An 18,699-nucleotide genomic window follows, 5' to 3' on the forward strand; every position below is an offset into this window, starting at 1 on the left:
TGTGACTAAACAACATGGCAGTTCGTTCGAAGGCCGTTTGTTACATGTTCCCCTTGCTCAGATGTGTTATTGAGGTGGCTGTCCGTTTCTCTGCCTTTCCCCCCTATCTCTCCACGCCTTCCTGTTTTTCCTTTTCCTCCCAGTGTTTCCATGGTGGCTCCTTGCTGGAGCCAGAGGACAAACTGCTGACAGGAACATCCCTTGAATATCTCTGCATCTGGACAGGGCCGTTGGCACCCTCAATTGGCGGCTAAGCAATGTGTGGCTTGCCATATTTGTCTCCTGTTTAAGACCCAAGAATTTGAATCTGCCCCAACGTCTAAATGTTGTCGTTGTTAGGACAGAGTGCTGCCATAGTATCACAAGGCTAGTATTAAACATGTTTGTTTGGGTTCCATATATCAATATTTTGGATTGTTACTCCTAACGTTGCTTTCCCACACCTCATAGCTGCAAGATTGAGATAGGGGATATATAGTCCATTACAGAAGCCAAATAAGCTAGAATATATAAACTATTTTTAAAAGATATTTGGGTTTTTAACAAGCTGTAGCCATTGTTCAAGCTTATTTTTTTCCTAATATTTTGTTAAGTCAAAGAATTGCTTGAGTGGACCAACTGATAGTAGTTTCGTGAACGGCATGAAGGGCACCAGTATGGACTAAGCAGGAAGAAGAATTAGGCCTGTCAGAGTCAAAGCATGCTCTCCTGCTTGTATGATCAGGTCGCAATCAATGAAAAGTGCATTTGCAGCATGGAGCTTTGTATAACAGAAAAAAAAGGCTAAATGTGAGACCCAGCCAAAAAACAATCTCAAAATATACAATACTCTTTTAAGAAAACTCAAAATATTAAATAGTATAGTGATTGTCGTTCATGTGTCCGCTGACATCAAGTTACCTCAGATGTTTTAGTAAAGTAACTCTGGGGGATGAAAGTTGCACCCTGGGAGGCAAGTGTGGGATTTGAAAAATACCAGGCTCCGGGTTTTCTTTCTCTCGTGCCATTTTGCAGAATCACAGGCTATGGTGGAAAACAGTGCAGTTCTGTGACACAAAAGCATGTGTTCTCAGCATTGGAAGGTCCTCAGAGCACATCTACCAGTCCTTACCTAAGCACTGAGCAAGGCAGGGGAGGAATGATCTAATCGTGTTGATCCTTTTCAGTTACTGACGCAGACACAACTGTCGGTAATTGGTGAAGTTCTTTCCCCAATACCTCCTAACCTCAAAAAGTACGGAATTCATGTCTTTAACCTGCACTTTACAATACCAACATATCTATCCACCCTCCCACCCAGCCAGCCATTTCAATATGCACAGTTAATGAGTATTAAGTTTAAAAAAATAACCTTAAAAGAATCAATTTCATGGTGAATGCATCCAGTTAAGCAAGCCATTTAAACAACATCTTACTCGTGTGTAGCAGACCATTTTATAAGTTACTGATAGCTTTACAAGCCTGTGTTTCAGACAAGCTAATTGGTTGTCTCTGATGTGTTTGGGGCTTTCACTCATTAACTCTCCTTCCTGTCTAGTACATACTTGACTAGCTCTCATACGTATATAAGTAGAACTGTTTAAACAGCCATATTCTATTGCCAGGAAAAAAGTTTTTCATAGACACGTTTCTTCCTACTTATTATGTTGATTTTTGAAATAAAGGTAAATCATAAGCAAGTATTATCTCAGACACGGAAGGTGCAGAATCAAGTATAACACCCTAAACGTGTTGGTACCGAAAATGAATGCTCTTTTGAAAGAGTGGAATAGAATTGATTACAGAAGGGAAAGAGAGGAGAGCAAAAGAAAATGATATGCTGTTGAAACCTGGCTGCCTCTATAATTAATGACAATGTTATAGATGTTATTGAAAAGTCGGATACCTGCACCTGCATGCAAAGACAAGTGTACTGATGCTTCTCTTTTCGCATATGTCAGTGCTTTCCATTCTCTGAGATAAGAATTAGATGCTTTGTTTGGACACAGATTAAAGGAATAGCTCAAAACATATGTGTCCTTTGGGTCTTGAGATTTCTGGAGTGGGTCTATTTTCCATGAGGGGTTGCTTACTTTTCTGTTTGCAAAACAATCCATTGCAGTTGCCTGTAGGCATATGTGTAATAGAGTTTAAACCAATTAGACCTAGAGTTTTGAAACTGTTCATGGAATCCCACCTCCTGCCTGAAACCTCGGCCTGACTAATTGAAAGAGGTGGCAACTTCTCTCCAGCGTTCAGTTTCCTTCCTTTCCTCACATTTTAATCTGAGATAAAATACAGTACCTGCTATCTTGCCCTTTCGTGATAGTTTCAGCTCTTCACATTTGTTTAAAAATAAATGAGTATCTTCTTTATGTCTGGCGTTGTAACTGTGTACATCAGAGAATACAAAATCATTTCTTTTCATTCATTGTCTATGCCTTCAAGGAATTGAGGTCTCTTACACATGAAAAAATTAAAAATCATTACCCAAATCTGCGGGTGAATGTTTCTCAAGTGAAACTAGGATAGCCTCATAAATCTGAGTGAAAATAGAGTTCACCCCAGACCTGTGAAGATGCTTCATTCCCATTGAGTCCTGATATCCTAACTCATTAATTTATACAATAAGCATTGATAAAGTCTGTTTGAAGGAGAAAGTAATGACTCCATATAACTGAATTCATAAATAGGCAAAAAGTAGAAACAGCCCAAATGTTCATCAGCTGATAAACATGGATAAATAAAATGTGGTATGTCCATGCAATGGAATATTGTTCAGCCATAAAAAGAAACGCTCATGCTCAATGCCACAACATGGATGAACCTTGAAAACTTTATGCTAAGTGAGAGGAACCAGACACTAAAGGCCATGTTTTATATGATTCCATTTATTTGAAATGTCCAGAATAGGCAAATCCATAGAGACAGAAAGTAAATTAATGACTGCCAAGGGCTGGGGGAAAGGGCAAAAGGGGAGTGACTGCTAACAGGTAAAGAGTTTCTTTTACAAGCGGTGAAAATGTCTGGAGGTTAGAGAACAGTGGTGATTGCAGATATCTGTGAATATACTAACATCACTAACTTGTACACTTTTAAAAGGGTGAGTTTTACGCTCCACAAATTGAATCTCAATAAATGAAGATTAAGTGTCTGTAGAGCCAAATTAAAAGGTGTTAAAGTGTGTGCTAACGAAATGCAAAATCCAAGCAAGTAGTAAAGGAAATTCTTCAGAATTTTTAGGAAGGGGCGTCTGCTTCTAAGAGTTGACTCCATGAAGTAGGTAATGGTAACTTACATCCAAGAGCAAACAGTCCCCTCTGAAGATCAGGACATTCTTTTTGTTGCGGCAACTATTTTCATAAAGAGCCTAAGTGGGCAATGAGTGATTCCAAAAATTTTGCCCTGGATACCTATAGCTCCAATCACGTTTCAGCCTAAAAACTCTGTTTGGAAAGCAACTCAAGTTCAATGAGATGGAAACCTTGGTACAATGATAACCCATTTCATTTGGGATGGAAAAAGTTGTTTCCTTATTGGGAAAGTGTTTTTAACCTTGGAAAATTTAATCTTAAGAGTATAAGCGATAGGGACACCTGGGTGGGTCTATTGGTTAAGCGTCTGACTCTTGATCTCAGCTCAGGTCTTGATCTCAGCATCATGAGTTCAAGCCCTACATTGGACTCTGTGTTGGGCATGAAGCCTACTTAAAAAACAAAACAACAAAAAAATTTATATATACTTATAAAAACATATATATATATGTATATATGTGTATATATATGATGAAATAACTAAATCTGCAATATTAATACTTTCATTTTAAGTATATATTACATTGAGGATAAATTATTTCAGAATTGGCTTTCTATGTAGAAAAGCATGCGAATTTAGTTAAGCTTGTAAATAGTATTAGAAAGCATCAGAGCTTGAGAGTCACTGAATTTATAAATTTAATTGAAGAAATGTTTAAAAATTCTTACTGGGGAAAAAAGAAAGACTTCTTAAGTATATGAGGATGTTTTGATTATTAGAAAAAGAAATTGAATATATTAAATTTATAAATGGAGTTTTGAAATGTTTAAGAGTGGTCAATTAAACTAAGTTTATGAAAGGACCTAAACGGTATTCAACTTCCCGAGTGTACTGTTAAAACTTACCAGATATATAGATGGAATGGTAAGATTTTTAAATTGAATATAATAGCTTCAGGAAAAACTAGGTTTTAAATTGAATATAATAGCTTCAGGAAAAACTAGCTTCAGAAAAAAATAGGTTTCAGGAAAAACAATACTGTGGTATTGGTTAAGATCAGAGTGCTGTTTTCTGGCCCCTAGTTCCTTTTTAAAGGAACTTTTTAAAACTGCACGGTAACAATACTAGTATTGCTCTGCACTAAGAGCCATCCTCACGGACACCAAAAACTTTCGACTGACAGGTGGACCCTGTGCCCTGGCTAGTTCTGCTGCTGTTAGGAGGTCTCCACCCAAAAGAGACCCAGGCTGAACACAGAGGGGTAAAAATATGACTTTATGACCCTTCTCTAGTCTAATCCCTTGTGCTAGACTACAATCCAAAGCATCTGAAATTATAAGTGGAGCCCGGCCAGGTTGGGAAAGCCAACTTCTCTGGCCCCCTAAAGTATGAGCCAAAATGGGGAAGAGGTGGCCATCCCAAGGCCTGGAAAGCCAGCCACGCAGGCCTCTCCCAGGCATTCCTTGTACCCCTGCTGGACAAAGTGGGAAGCTGCTTTTGCCAGGGATTGTCTTTTTTTTTTTTTTTTTTTTTAAAGGGCCAAATAGTAAATATTCTAGACTTTGTGGACTATACTGTCTCTGTAGCAGTTACTCAACTTTGCCATTGTGGCATGAAAGCAGCCATAGATAAGTGAGTAAGCATGACCATGTTCCAATAAAACTTTATTTGCCTGGGTGCTGGGAGGACAGCCAACAGTGGCTACTGTAACTAAGGTCCCTTCTACTTTTAAAGTTTCTTCGACATTAAGGCTTCCCCTTGAGGTGATAGGAAGACATCAGCTGGGTCTAAAAATATGAATGTTTATACGCTGATTCTTTCTTCTTGTGGATGGAGGCACTGTGGGTTGGAAGCAGAAGTTGGAGCGAAGGCCTGCATACAGGAATCACTCAGGAGGCTCGGGAGGGCCAAGTAGAATCACTGGGATAGAGGAAATACTCTACAGGGATACTGGCTGTCTTTCATTGGCCCCCAAAGACAGGAAGCATCCATAATCCATACCTCATTTCTGCCTCTCAACAGTGGTTGTCCGATAAGCTTTTTGGATAGGACAATAAAAGAAACCTTCTAGGCATATCAAAAAGAGAAAATAGATATAACTTGTTCCATAATTGTAGGTTAGCAGATTAAGCAAAAAAGAGGAACGCTTTTCAGACTTTAACTCCTACCACCAAAGCAATGGGATCATTTTATTCAACTCTCCTGGGACATGCTAACTTCTCCCGTGCTAATGGAAGGCTGGGTTTCTATATAATTATTGTCACACCATATAACATGTTCTACACATCAGAGATTACTGATTGGGCAAGAAGACTTCTCGTAAGGGCAGGGCTCAGTCACAGGTCATGACCTGCAGGCATTTGTCTGGTTTTTAATTATTCCAAGGTCAAGCAGGCTGCACTTTGATTAAGAAAGAAGCGATCTTCCTGGAACTACACTTTATGTTATACCTAGTGTTCTTGAAATCTATCATCCATGATAGATTTGCACTTCCAAAGTAATGCTGTGGTATTGGTTAAGATCCGAGTGCTGTTTTCTGGCCCCTATTAGTGCTCAGTAAAAAGGAAACAGTATCTGTTCTGTGCTGTAGTATCTTAGGGACTATGGCAAATTGGTTTTACCTGTATTATTTATTTCTGCCTTTAATGACATATCTAATACCTTTCTAAGGATTTCAAAATCCTGCAAGTAGTACAATGAAAAGGGGAACAGCTGGCACTGCTCTCTCTAGACTAACCTTTCTTTGAACAAGCTGCCAAGAATGCACTCCGAAGAATCTTAATGATGCCCTGCCACTTTATCTCCAGACTCCATCCTGGAGCCACGGCGTGGGCAAAGTTCTCTCTGACTTTGGTGGAGGTTACCAAGTTAAGCCTACTCTGTGAGCTTCTGCAATTAAGACCGCAAAACGAAGACCCCTTTGCAAACTCACACACGAGATGCACATACTTGTGTGTGCTGGTAAGTGCTTGACAACTGACTCCCTGGAAGGAAAAACATCTTGGTTTGTGGCGCTTGCGGATTTCCGTGGTGTAAATAGTTCAAACCCTGGCCGGTTTCATGACTCGTACAATTTGACATCCTCGTACCTCGAGGTGGAAAGAGAAGGCACACGGTCAGCATTTCAATACAAATGTTTCCACCAGTGTGACATGTTACTACAGTAGGTGCTTCTGCTCTGGTGATGAAAGTGAGGACTCGGGTAAAGACGATGCAAGTTCTGCTCCCTTTTTGACCATCATGGACAGTCTCCTACCAAATTTCACAGTTCATTCAGGCTCTCTTACCATCCTATTCATCGGAGCCCTGGAGTAAATTTATCATCCAGACCATACTTTTACCAAAGAGTTGAAAAACCAAAATGAACCTGTCCCCAAAAAACATTATTCATATTATTCATATAGTTATTTGAAAAATACAAGCTATGTGATGGACATGTTGTGTACTTACAAAGACAAGAAAGCTATAATGGCTCTTCTGGGTCAAGATAGTTACAGAGTCGCATTCTCTTGCATTGTGCCCATGCTTGCCTGTCAGATCCCTCTGCCTAGCAGATCCACACTGCAGCTCTTCTTGCTGGCCCGCTGAAGTTTGCTTGTGATCCTCACCCAGTGTCCCTACTGTCTTGTCTTACCTGCTGACTGATCAGTTTGAAAGGAGCTGAAGGGGTGCCTAGGTGGCTCAGTTGGTTAAGTGTCCAACTTCGGCTCAGGTCACGATCTCAACCGATCTTGGGTTCGAGCCCCGCATCAGGCTCTGTGCAGATAGCTCAGAGCCTGGATCCTGCTTCGGATTCTGTGTCTCCCTCTCTCTGCCCTTCCTCTGCTCACGCTCGCTCTCTGTCTCTGTCTGTCTGTCTCTCTCTCTCTCTCTTTCTCTCTCAAAAATAAATAAACGTTAAAAAAAACAAAAGGAGCTGAAGATGTCAGCCTGGACTCCCTCATGAGACTGATTCCTTTTCTAGAGGTGAAGAAAGAATGTGCCTTTATTTCTAAAGTGTGTTTGAACATTCTTCTACTGAGATACTTCTTTTTCAAATTGACTTACGTGACCTAAGACTTATTCTAATGCTCCTGTCTCTCTTTATGGGAATCAGTTGCTTTTCTTCCAGCTGAAGTATAATCAGGATGCTATGAATGAGTGAAAAAGCATATTTGGTTAACTGTACAGTATTAAGCAGTCTTTTGTGGGCACTGAAAAGCCAGGGGCAGAGGAGCTGGTAATCTCACTAATACCAATGATGAGGACAGCCCCCTCTTCAGGCTGCTATTTCTGTTTTCGGTTTGACAGTATTCTGCTCTAATCAGTGGAACCCCACACATTGGCCAGTGGGATGCTGGCACAGGTGGCTCGTGAAATCACGCTCATGCTGCCTACACACACGCACCAGTCTCGTTCAGAAGTGGTGGTTCAATGGGAAAGGTGGGAAGCCAACCAATGGGAAGCACATTTTCAAAGCTCCTTACATTGATCTTCCCCCTACTGCAACCCACCACAGCCACCCTCAAGTCAAAAGGGGTCCGTTATAATCTGCTAGTTTTTCCCGGGAGGAATATATGTGTTGTGTGTAGGTGGGGATCTAGAGAAGTGCAGGCAGAACAGATGTCCAGCTTCTATAGAAGATATCTTCTATCTCTAGCCTCAGACAGGGCAAGAGACACCTGCGTTAACAGGAACAGGACCACCTCAGGGGGAGTCCTGGACATAGGAGGGGGTGGGGCATGTTTAGTTATAGCGATGACTGATTGGTGCTAATGGCATTGAGGTCACTAGAACTAGGGGTGATGTTTTCTAGGATGCACAACATAGTCCCACGCAGTAAAGAATCGTCACATGCCCTAACCCCTTTTTTAATGTCTTACAACATAATCGTGTGGGTCAAAGCACTGTTTATAAATATCTGAGCTTAGAACTTAACTCTGTCACATAAAAACACTAAGTCATCCCTTTTGGACTGTTCTCTCCCCTGATCCCCAGAGAGTTTAAAGGAAAATGAGGCCAACTCTGGGCACACACTACTTACATGCTTTAACAACAAAAATAGGAAAAACAAGCAGTTTATTATTATAAATAAAATGAGTCTTGCAGACTTTTCAAAGGAAAGACCTATCATTGCAGTTCAGAAACTGTTTACATGACGTCTAGAAATTTAGTCACAACAAGTTTGCAAGAATTAAAATAAAATTTTTGCTTGTGAAATTAGGGCAAGAAAGGAAAATCAATGAGTATCGTCAGAGAACCCCATTGGAGGTCCTGCAAGTAGGAAAGGATTATTATTTCTCTACTCAAAGAAACATAAAGGACATCTCCTACCCAGTGAGGCAGTCTCCTGTACTGTGTCATTGTCTCAGGTCTCACAGCTGCTGCAAACGTGAACAGCCATGTGATGGGACTGAGTTGTCTCTTACATTAGGACTTGACAATAAATGCGGTGTGTGAATCACAGAATGCAGTAACACACATCACCCCGCAGTGGCATGAGTGAAGAAGGGCTGGGATGACATAGCTAAAAGAGGTTGGCTTCTTATGGTGGCTTTGTTTTCCTATCTCTAGGGTGGACACATGGCCACCAACAAATGCCCACTCCCTGTGGCTGACCCGAAAATAGCCAACTGACTGCAGGTTGCCAGGCAGCAGTTTCCCATGTCATTGCCCCAAGTGCCATCGCTAGAAGCCAATGTGAAAGTCTCCTCTTCTTGCAATTTCCAGTGAACAATAATATCCAAGCAGCTGATTAAGTATTCAAAATACGGGATTTATGTGGGTCCAACCTAAACACCTCTCTTTAAACATCAGCGTAGGGAAGGACAAAAAAAGCCATGGTGGACAAGTCAAATGTGCCTGTAACTTGTGTCTTAATAATACAGAGGAGGTGAAATTTGAAGTTCAGGTTAATCTAAGGAAACTAAGTGAAAATGTTAACCTAACGGGAAAAGTTCGAGTCAGAGCCTGAGGTCTCCATCTTCCCCCTCTCTTCTATTATCTGCTTTGTTTTTAGAAACATGAAACTCAGGGTAATGAAAAGCTATGTTCCGGCAGCAAACAGTCACTCACTGTCCTTGAATCTCACTGAAATGCCAGACTTGTTTTAAAATTGATATTATAAGTGTAGGGTGGTGTGGAATCATTTGGATACCAGTCGGGGGAATATGGCAGGGTCAGATACCCACTTAGGTTACAGATCTGAAAATCTCAGGTTACACAGCCATATTTGTCAGCTTAACACCATCAGGCTCCTTTATCTGGTGACCACCCTGTAATCGAACCTTCCATTTCCTTCTCATGTTTCATATTCAGCCGGAACAACTTCTGAAGCGTAACTACCTTCAGACATCTTTATTATCTTCCAAGCATGCCTACACAATCGTCTATATTCTCAGTTGCCTGGAAACCAACCTAATGTCTACCTAAATCCTTATTGGTGTTTTTGTTTTTGTTTTTGTTTTGTCTGGTCTATATTGCAAAATATCACAACTTGTATTCGGTGATTACTTAAATCTAGCATTGTTTTCAAATTAGCTGTTACTATGCCACCAGGATCAGTTCTGTGAATTTTTAAATGAACCATTTGAAGGAAGTATTGTTTGTAACATACAAATACTGTGTTAGTCTTTTTCTTTATTTAAATATTGTTGAGTTTCCTGCCACCAGTCCCTTTCTCCATTATTAGCAATACTTAAAGTGCTGCCCCTTTAGATTTGAGGTTATGAAATGTGACAAGCATAAAACTTCTTCACGTACCAGATCTTGGATGTTACGTGTTGTCTGCCCCTCTTGATGGGAGGCGTTATTGATCAAACACTGAATTGCACTGTAAGCGTTCGGTAGTGCAGTCTGAAGCCCCACTTTGTGGGAGAAGCAGGCAGACTGACATCTCTGATTGTAAACTCTTCAGAGCAGCCGGCTCCTCCTTCAAGCCTTAGACGTAAACATGCTCCCCACCTGTCCCCCCTGCCAGCTCTTCTCTCCCCCTGCTGGTGGATGGCCTCCCGTGGTGGGGGTAGAGCTGGTCTAGTGCTGGTTGTTGCACAAGCAATTTCAGATTCTCTTGGAAGTAAGTTGTTTTCAGTGCTGTAAAGAAGAGAAAGTGAAAGAATGGACCTTAACATTTTCTGTAAGGGAGAACCCTCTTAGCATGATTTGTAAAATACCTTGGGCAAAAGCTGTTCTGAAGCCATATACCCATTTTCTGCTCTGAAATGAGATTTTCATTACTTTTCAGAATCAAAATTAACGAGAGTCCTTCCATTGTCACAGGCTTTTTTTTTTAAGTAGTAGTATTTGTTATTAATTTGCAGACTATTTAAAGAAGGACTGTGGGGACACACTTGAACTGTAGAATGTTAGCACAATTGTGGTTCCTAAGTTAGCATAAAAATGTAGTATTTCTTACATGTATCTTCCTGCACACATGAAAAAAAAAATTTACACATAATTTAATACCACTTTGGGTGATGTACGTCTCCTATAGTCTGATACTTACAATGATAAAGCCAAAATGAAACCACATTTGGGAATAGCATATGGTTGAGGCACTTTCTTTTTCTAGGTCGAGTATTGATTAAGGTAAGACCTTAGAATTTTCCGCTGCACGTGGGATTTAATGAAATTTGTTGACCAAGAATGTCTTTGAACATTGGTTGTTCTGATGTTGCCACTCACTGTATTCTATGTTATATAAACATCACTGGGCTATAAATATGGTGTCCTGTTCTTGTGTGATGTAGTGTGGGGAGGGGAGGGGAGCCTTCTGAACTTTGTACTTTATCATACCCTTTAAGAGATCATCAATTCGTCTGGAAGACATAACAATTTGATATTCCTTCACAGTCAGAAATTAGTAGTCCCGGATGCTATTAGTATCCTAGCCAGTCTACTTTAAGAATGACTTATGACTGGATATTAATCAAACAGGTTTTTAAGATAGCCAATTCTCCGCCCACATACCAGTTATGTGGTCTTGATTTTTACCTCCCTGAAAATTCAGGACTAGGAGAAGAAAAAGCTGGGAGACTTTATGTATGTAGGTATACGTGTACAAGTTTGTGCGCGCTCTCTCTCGCTCTCTCTCTTTCTATCCTCTTGCCTAAAAAAATGCTTTCCCAGGTCTCAAAAGTAGATACTAGAAATTTAAGGGAGGGAGAGAAAAGATTACTTAAATTATAATTTTGTTGTGTATGTGTTCGATAAAATAATTGAGTCTTCAGTAATCGATATAGTATATACTGAATTGTCCCCTTGTTAGCAAGGGGATGGCAGTGAAAGTTGCTCTGCCTGACTTATTTTGATTGAATTGATTCTTTTGGTGTGTGCAGCGTATTTTGCCCTGTGCGATGGTACATGTAATTCATCAGACCTCCCATGCTGGTAAATGTGTGGGTGAGACAGTGGCTTGCAAGCAGGTCAGTCACCCCTAAAGAAAACAGTCCTGGGTCACAACATATAACCCACATTTTAACAACAGCTGCGGATGGAGTTCTAGAGAGTCCTAAACATCACAGTTCATATAAGTTCTCCTTGAAATCCCTCCCATGATTCATCACTATCAAAATTTTGGAATAAGAAAGGTTCTGATATAACTAATAACATATTTATGTTTTCCCCCCTTAAGGTCAAAAAATATTTTGAACTTGAACCACTTGCACGTGGAAAACGCTGGATTCTGCAGCCCTGCTCTCTGGATGACATGGATGCACTGAAAGACAGCTTCTCTCAGCTGATAAATTTGTTAGAAGAAAAAGACCATGAAGCTGTAAGAATGTGAAATCTGGCAAAGAACACGGGTTCCCAAAGGCCTTGAACCTATCGTGTTAGTTTCTCATTTTAGTTTTATTTTGGTATCAAGACTTTAATGGCTTCAGTATCTATTTTCCTCTAGTTATCTCAGACTCCCATCTCTCTATTAAAGTGAATATTCTATAAATCAGGTGAATTATCATCGGCATTAACGTCAAGTACACACTACTGAGAGAGAATTTATTCTCTGTTTACCACTAATTATCTTCACTGCATGTCTCTTCCTTCTGTTATTCTAAGCAGTTCTTCTATACTCTGTGCTAAAATGGATGGAATTTGTGGCTCACAGAGATCAAATCCCTTATGAAGGACTCAGGGAGACTCCGAACTTTGACTCGTTTTCCCTGGGTTTGGAGGTAGAGTGTTATGTGACTGGGGCTCCTCATAATATGTCTGTTGTTTCGGGTTTTTATTTTATCTTACCATGTTTTATTTTTTAGTGTTTTGTATACAGGCCTTATAGATTATGAGAGAAAAATGAGCACCAAAAATTTCAATTCATCACCTTATCAGAGAGGAATCTCCTGCCAGGGTAAAATTAACTTGGAAGAACTTAAAGACAAGATGCATCATTTCCATGATTACATCTGAAGTCTCCCTCCCCTTTTAAGAGGAAGACTTTTAGTTTTTGAGAAGAGAGGGAATTTAGGCACAACGCACGCACGTGTCATCGATTACTTTTTCATCAAGTCCTCAAATATTTTTCTAATGCAAAGACTCCCCTGCGTAAAGTCAAGCTACAACATAATATAGGTATCTTTTTTCTAAAAATCTTAAGTGTCTGATTGAAAGAAAGAAAGTAATTTTTAAAATGACAGATGCAATTTTTAAAAACAGCTGAGTGAAGTATACAGTGGCTAGGGTTTAAGCTGGCGCGGATTTGACAAAGCTAACAAAGACAGAATCCCTATATTCATCCATTAAGTGCTAATGGAGTTTAACGGAGTCGCTTATTGTCTCCAACTAGTAATGAAAGGTCTATCAGTATTCCTATTATAAACCTCTATTTTCAGGGGTTTCAGTGTGCCCTTAAAAATGTGCTGGGGCTGCAGCAAATCATTTTAGGGCCTAGATTCAGTCTTTGGAACTCATTTTATTTTTTTCATTTAATTTAAATGATAAGATTGTAGCGACAAAGGTGCAGTTTTACTGAGGTTTGCACCTTTGACCTTTTCTAAATCAAGAATAATCTATGGACATTGAAGTTTATGGATGTAATACTCTTTGGCACATTTTGTAGATTTTTGACCACTTAAAATGCAAAATGGCCAAATGATACAAATGTGCTCCTTTCACCTGAGCAATAAAAACACGTTTGTAATTTTTAGGTAGCATAGACCGGTTCTCAAATACCACAGACCCACACTGTATTACAGGGTGATGTCATACCTTGTAATTCTCCAGAAGATAGACATCGCTCAACTATAGCTTTTGTGGTTTAATCTCGTAGGTGGACTTTAATGAAATCATTCCCTTTGAAACATCGAACACTTCTTTAAGCTTTTTTTTTTCTTCCCATGGAACAGATCCAAAAAGATTCATATTCAATCTTGTCTCCAGCATCCTTGAATATTTTTACACTGTGTAATGCGTGAGCAGCACAAAACTTTTATTCCGATGACCAGTGACACAATTCCTGCGTTCGTTCTGTTCTGTCGTGCTCACGTTCTGTGACAAATAAATGATGATTAGGCATTGCTTTCTCTGCAAGTTCATTAAATGTAGAATGTTGTCTTTTTAAGATACTGTGGCTGAGTGCTCCTAAGCCATCTGTTAAATGACTTCCCGTTGTCTGTGTGTGTGTGTGTTCATGTGTGCGCCAGTGATGGGCTTCTTCTCAGACCCACGACTGTCTGCAGTGTCTCAGCCGTCAGAATGAAAACATTATCAATCAGTACCCAACAACAGCTGTTTTTGACAAGTTTCTGTCTGACGCCTAATGCTTTACAACTGTCAATAAGGCTCCTTCTTTGTCTGGCAGTTCGGCGCTCGCTGTGTTGCTGCTTCCGTGCGGCATCCTGTCCTTGTAACCCTAGAATTGGCCGTGTTTTTGGAAATCCACTTGGGGGGGGGAGGGGGTTTGGACGGGCGAGTGTGGGTGGGTGGCGGGTGGCGGGTGTGCGTGTACATCTATTCCTACTTTCCTGTAAAGTGCCACAGGTGTGTTAGTTTGCATATTCCAATATTATATAGGAAAAACAGTCTGTTATGTATTTCCTCACTTAGCTTCTTGTTATATTTATGGAAGTCACCCGTTTTTGTACCTTCTTAGCTAAAGCAGTTGCCTTTTTGTAATGGCAATTAATTTATACGACAAAACTTTGTATCTACTGTAGTTTATAGTCTAGGTTGCTAATTAACTGCCACATCGCCCTGTCTTTCTATTTTAAAAGATCTGTATCTATCCTTAGAGGTTAACAGATTCATGTGGACAATTGCCAGACAAGAAGACCTTGTATTGTCCGTGATTTATATATGATTTCCACTATTCTTCAAATGAAAATAAACGCTGAGTAGAATTGATGTTTTCAGACTGACTCCTTTCAAGCTTTTAGCATTTGGGAGTCGCAGATTTCTGTTTACATTTGTGTTGCCTGTTTAAGTCTTCAAAATAAGTTCTGCTGCTCTTGGGTCAAAACAAATGATTAATTCACATTTCCTTTGAAGCCATTGTGAAAACTTTAAAAGACGGAAAAAAAAAAAAAAAGCAAGTGTCTTTTCCAGTTGGTTTGTCTTCAGCGATTTACTTTCATGGGAGCTGTTCCTTCAGAATGAGTGAGCAGAGTGGAGATGTTAATGCAAAGTGTCATCTTTCAGTCAAAGCATCAGTTTATAATATTTGCTGTAAAAGCAACGTTCTGAGAGGGACTGGGACGATGAACTATTTCCTTCAGTGGTGATTGCTGCCCTGAGGAAATAAATATTTTTAAGCGACTTGAGGAAATGCTGTGTATTTACAGGTCCATCCTTAAGAACGGGAGTGCTCTGTAAAAGAGAAAGAGAGTGAGAAAGAAAAATAAAACAGATAGATGGATGGAAGAAGAGAGAGAAAGAAAAAGAAAAAAAAAAGTACATGATAGAAGAGGAAAAATTCAAACCCCAGCTCTCGTTTGGTCCCCAGTGCATTATCCCAACACATCCTTTGACTACCCACAACACTTCACTTCTCAGCTGGGATTCAACCTGGCATTCCTAGTTCCGTTTGCAAGGTAGGCGATTAGTGGTTATCAAGTTCCGAAGCATCTCAGACCTATCCAAGCAAATGTGGACAGAACTGTAAAATTTTGAAGCAAATGGGTTTTCTTAATGTCCAGATGGGATATTCAGACTCGAGTGGAAATCTCATAGATTCATGCCTGGCTTCATCCTCTTTATAATTTTAGAGTGCATTTTCATTAACCTTCTGACCTACTGGTGCAAACAGAAAGGAAAAAGTATGTGGAGGGGGACGGGGGAAGTGGGAGTTGCCCTTTGGGAGCCCTCATTTTCATTGAGTTTGGGAGGGAGGATCTGTCTTTGTTATGCAGAAACTTCAGGAGAATATAGATTCCCTGCCTCTCTTTTCCCCTACCCTAGGTTCTGGAGATCTGAAGTCCGTGCTGTGAAATGCATTATCACATCATGTTGGGAATTCCTGGCTCCCAAGGGTTCACAACTTTTGGCCCCCTCTGAGTCAGCATGATTAAATGATTTGCATCTCGGGGCTAAATGTTTTCCAACTCAGATGCACCGAGTGACTGATGAGCCGGCACCCTACGCCACCCCACCCCCTTGCTCTGATTTAGGAACATGAAAAGGAGCCCGTGTAATTCCCAGAAGCCTCAGATGAGATACCCGTTTCTCCTCCCCTTTCCCATTCTCTTTAAATTAAAACCTAAATGAGAAACCTACGGTTTCATCCAAGCTGGAAATTCTGACTTCTCATCCTGGGGGGTCATCTATTTGTGACAAACTCTTCATAAAGTGACTTTCTGTGAAACCAAAGAAGTTAAAAGTCACTAAGAAGAATCTCTCCAGCATATGCCTTGGCTAGCATCCTTCTTTAATTACAACAAGGTGAAGTAAAAAGTCCGTGATTTTTCTTTCCGATTTTCTGTATATCCCCATGTTGCCTTCCATCTCTGCTTTCTTGGCATGCTCTGCTCGCCAGATGCTGGTTTGGAAAAGCCACCTATGCTGTTCTTGGGCTTCTTGCCCCCACCCTTTCATGTTCCCCTCAGGTCCTCAGATCAGATGGGAGTTGCCAGGGGACACTATGAATAATACTTTTTATAAGGAAATACTTCAACCTTTGTGGTTTAAAGCAGCCTCGCTTACCATAAATAGTGTTGTGAGGTCACTGGTGCCCTGTTCGGAGAATAAGGAAAGGGACTCCTCAGTTTTGTGCTTTGCTAGGTTCAGCCTGGCTTGTGACCCATTGCGACTCCGAACACCTCACTGCTCTAGCAGACGTTTCTACGGACCAACCTGGGAACGGCCATCAAATAGCACTTAAAGGATCTTCCGGCAAACTACGAAGAATGATTCATTCCTTTTTCCCCTTTTCTTCTTCGACAATCTCTCCCTCTAATTCTGATGCTCTCAAAATGTTCCACACTCATGTTTCAGCCCGGTTCGTTCTAGGGGCAACACTCCAACCATGGAGGTCCTTTGGCAGTGTTGTCCCCAGAGAGGAAAGCCTGGCTCGAGTGCATGAGAACAGCGCGCACACTGGCAGTGAAAATAAGCCTTTTAATAAGCATCGCGGTCCCCAGTGTCCCTTATTTCCCTATTTCCTCGTGGGGTATTCCTCGTGGGAGGTGGGCAAGTTGGTCGTTTCAAACAAGCCTCAGATTCCTTACATCCCAGGCAACCCTTCCTTGTAGGTGTGAAATTCGGCCTAAAATGCCACAACCTCCTCTGACAAGTGATTCATTGAGACAAAGGCTGGAGCTCCAGCATCAAACAGATGTCAGACAAAACACCAAATGCCTATAAATGATTGCTCTGCAGGCAATGGAATGGCTGGAAGGCCTGGCCTGATGATGCACTCCATGTCTGGACAAGCTTGCAGAAGACACAGCGGTGGGGAGGGGGCAGGGGAGCTGTGTGTAAATGGAGTCTGTGAAGAAGGCTGTTTCTGGAGACAGAAGTGAAACTACTACGAGTCTCACCTAAGAGGCTCCTGTAGACAAGAATGATTTCTGGCTGGTTTGTGCATAATAGATGTAAAGGTCAATTAGAAAAATGCATGTCAAGGGCACCCTGCAGGCCAGACTGGTACGATATGATGTGAAATCATTAGACATATAAGTATCAGAGTAAATTAAAAATGAGAAGATTTGGTTGGAACGGAAACTGCTCAGCGAAAGGCAGAGACAGGAATGCAAACAGTGAGTCTGGCTGTCATTCTCTATAATCTGGAGCAAGTCAGTCTCGGCTCTGGCCTTCTCCACTTGTTTTACAACTTTCTAGACACGGGGTGGATCAACCCAATGCTTTTATTAAGCAGCTTCAACAGGATTCTTTCAGACGACAGCTTGTCAAGAGTCAACCATTGTCCCTTTTACAGGTTTTATGTCACAGTTGGAACTTTTGGTTTCAATAAATTTAAGGGGTTCGATGAAACCCCCTGGTATGTTTTTGTTGAACACCTACTCTGTACCAGGCATCATATTAGATTCTTGGGATACAGCAGTAAATAGGACAGACTTGGTCCCTGCCTTTGTAGGGCTTTAATTCCTAGAACATTGGTTAAGCTGGGTTATTTCTATGACCCTAGAGAATTTTTGTATTTGGGGGGGCTTTGGTAATGTTAACATTGCAGTGTGAATCTCTAGATTTTTAAATGTCTTTTCTTGGTCCTAATTCTTGGTTTTCAGCCCTCCTAATTTAAAATGGTCTTTGAATGTGATTTAGTCTCTTTTCAGACCATTAATAAAACTAGAAATCTAAAACACAACAGAAAAGTCTTTGCCTCTTTTTTAGCATCTGTCTCAGTAGAATTCTGTAGAAATAGCCCCTTTTATTCGGGGCGGGGGGGTTGTGGGTTGTTTGTTTGTTTGTTTGTTTGTTTTTCGGGTTTACTGCGGCAACAACAAAGCATGTGTCCAGCACACAAAAGTGCTTCCAAAGTGCAAAACCAAACTCTGTCACCGTACTGTTCTTTTCATCTCCTCTACATCCAAAGGGCTTTTCCTTCTTCTCTGGAAATAGCCTGGTCTCATCATTCTGTCTGTTGATCTGACAAATGATCTGTATTTGAAATGTTGAATTTTAAATCTCTAAGGGCAAACTTCTAATGCTGCGGGAGTCTCTTGTGGTTTTTCTCCCCCACCAAATAGTGAAAGCTGCTGGGTAGAAAAGCATGCCACAATTCACATGCCCAGACAGAGGCAGTAACCTGTGAGCTATATAACCCCCTGGCTTTTTTAACTAGTCAGCTGTGAGTTTCAACCGGATTTCAGGAGGCTGCTTTATTTTCCCCTCACTGAAGATTGGGAACCCGGAGAGACCCCTTTAAACCCGTTATTTATTCCAGGACAGGACTTGGGCATAGTGGATCTTTTAGCAAGAGTTAATACATTTTAGATTTTAGAACAGTCCTGCAAAATTCATACCAACACCATTCTCATTTCCTGAACACTTAAAGCCTCTACTGTACCCTCCTCACCAGCCCTGAGCCCCACC

General features: G+C 40.8%; 1 protein-coding gene across 5 annotated transcripts in view; it reads left to right on the plus strand.

The window, feature by feature from the left end:
• ARL15 (ADP ribosylation factor like GTPase 15) overlaps positions 1-18,416 on the plus strand; it is a 402,537-nt gene extending 384,121 nt beyond the window's left edge. For 3 of the 5 annotated variants that reach the window (XM_042994864.1, XM_007076645.3, XM_042994876.1), the window contains one exon: positions 11,846-14,553. In XM_042994864.1, coding sequence (XP_042850798.1) covers positions 11,846-11,998 — 153 coding nt within the window. In that variant the 3' untranslated portion in view covers positions 11,999-14,553. Of the gene's footprint in view, positions 1-11,845; positions 14,554-14,990 lie in introns of those variants that run through there. The other 2 variants (XR_006220845.1, XM_042994868.1) reach the window with 2 other exon arrangements.
• Positions 18,417-18,699: the final 283 nt, after the last annotated feature.

Source organism: Panthera tigris, chromosome A1, assembly GCF_018350195.1.
Source record: "Panthera tigris isolate Pti1 chromosome A1, P.tigris_Pti1_mat1.1, whole genome shotgun sequence".
NCBI lineage: Eukaryota > Metazoa > Chordata > Mammalia > Carnivora > Felidae > Panthera > Panthera tigris.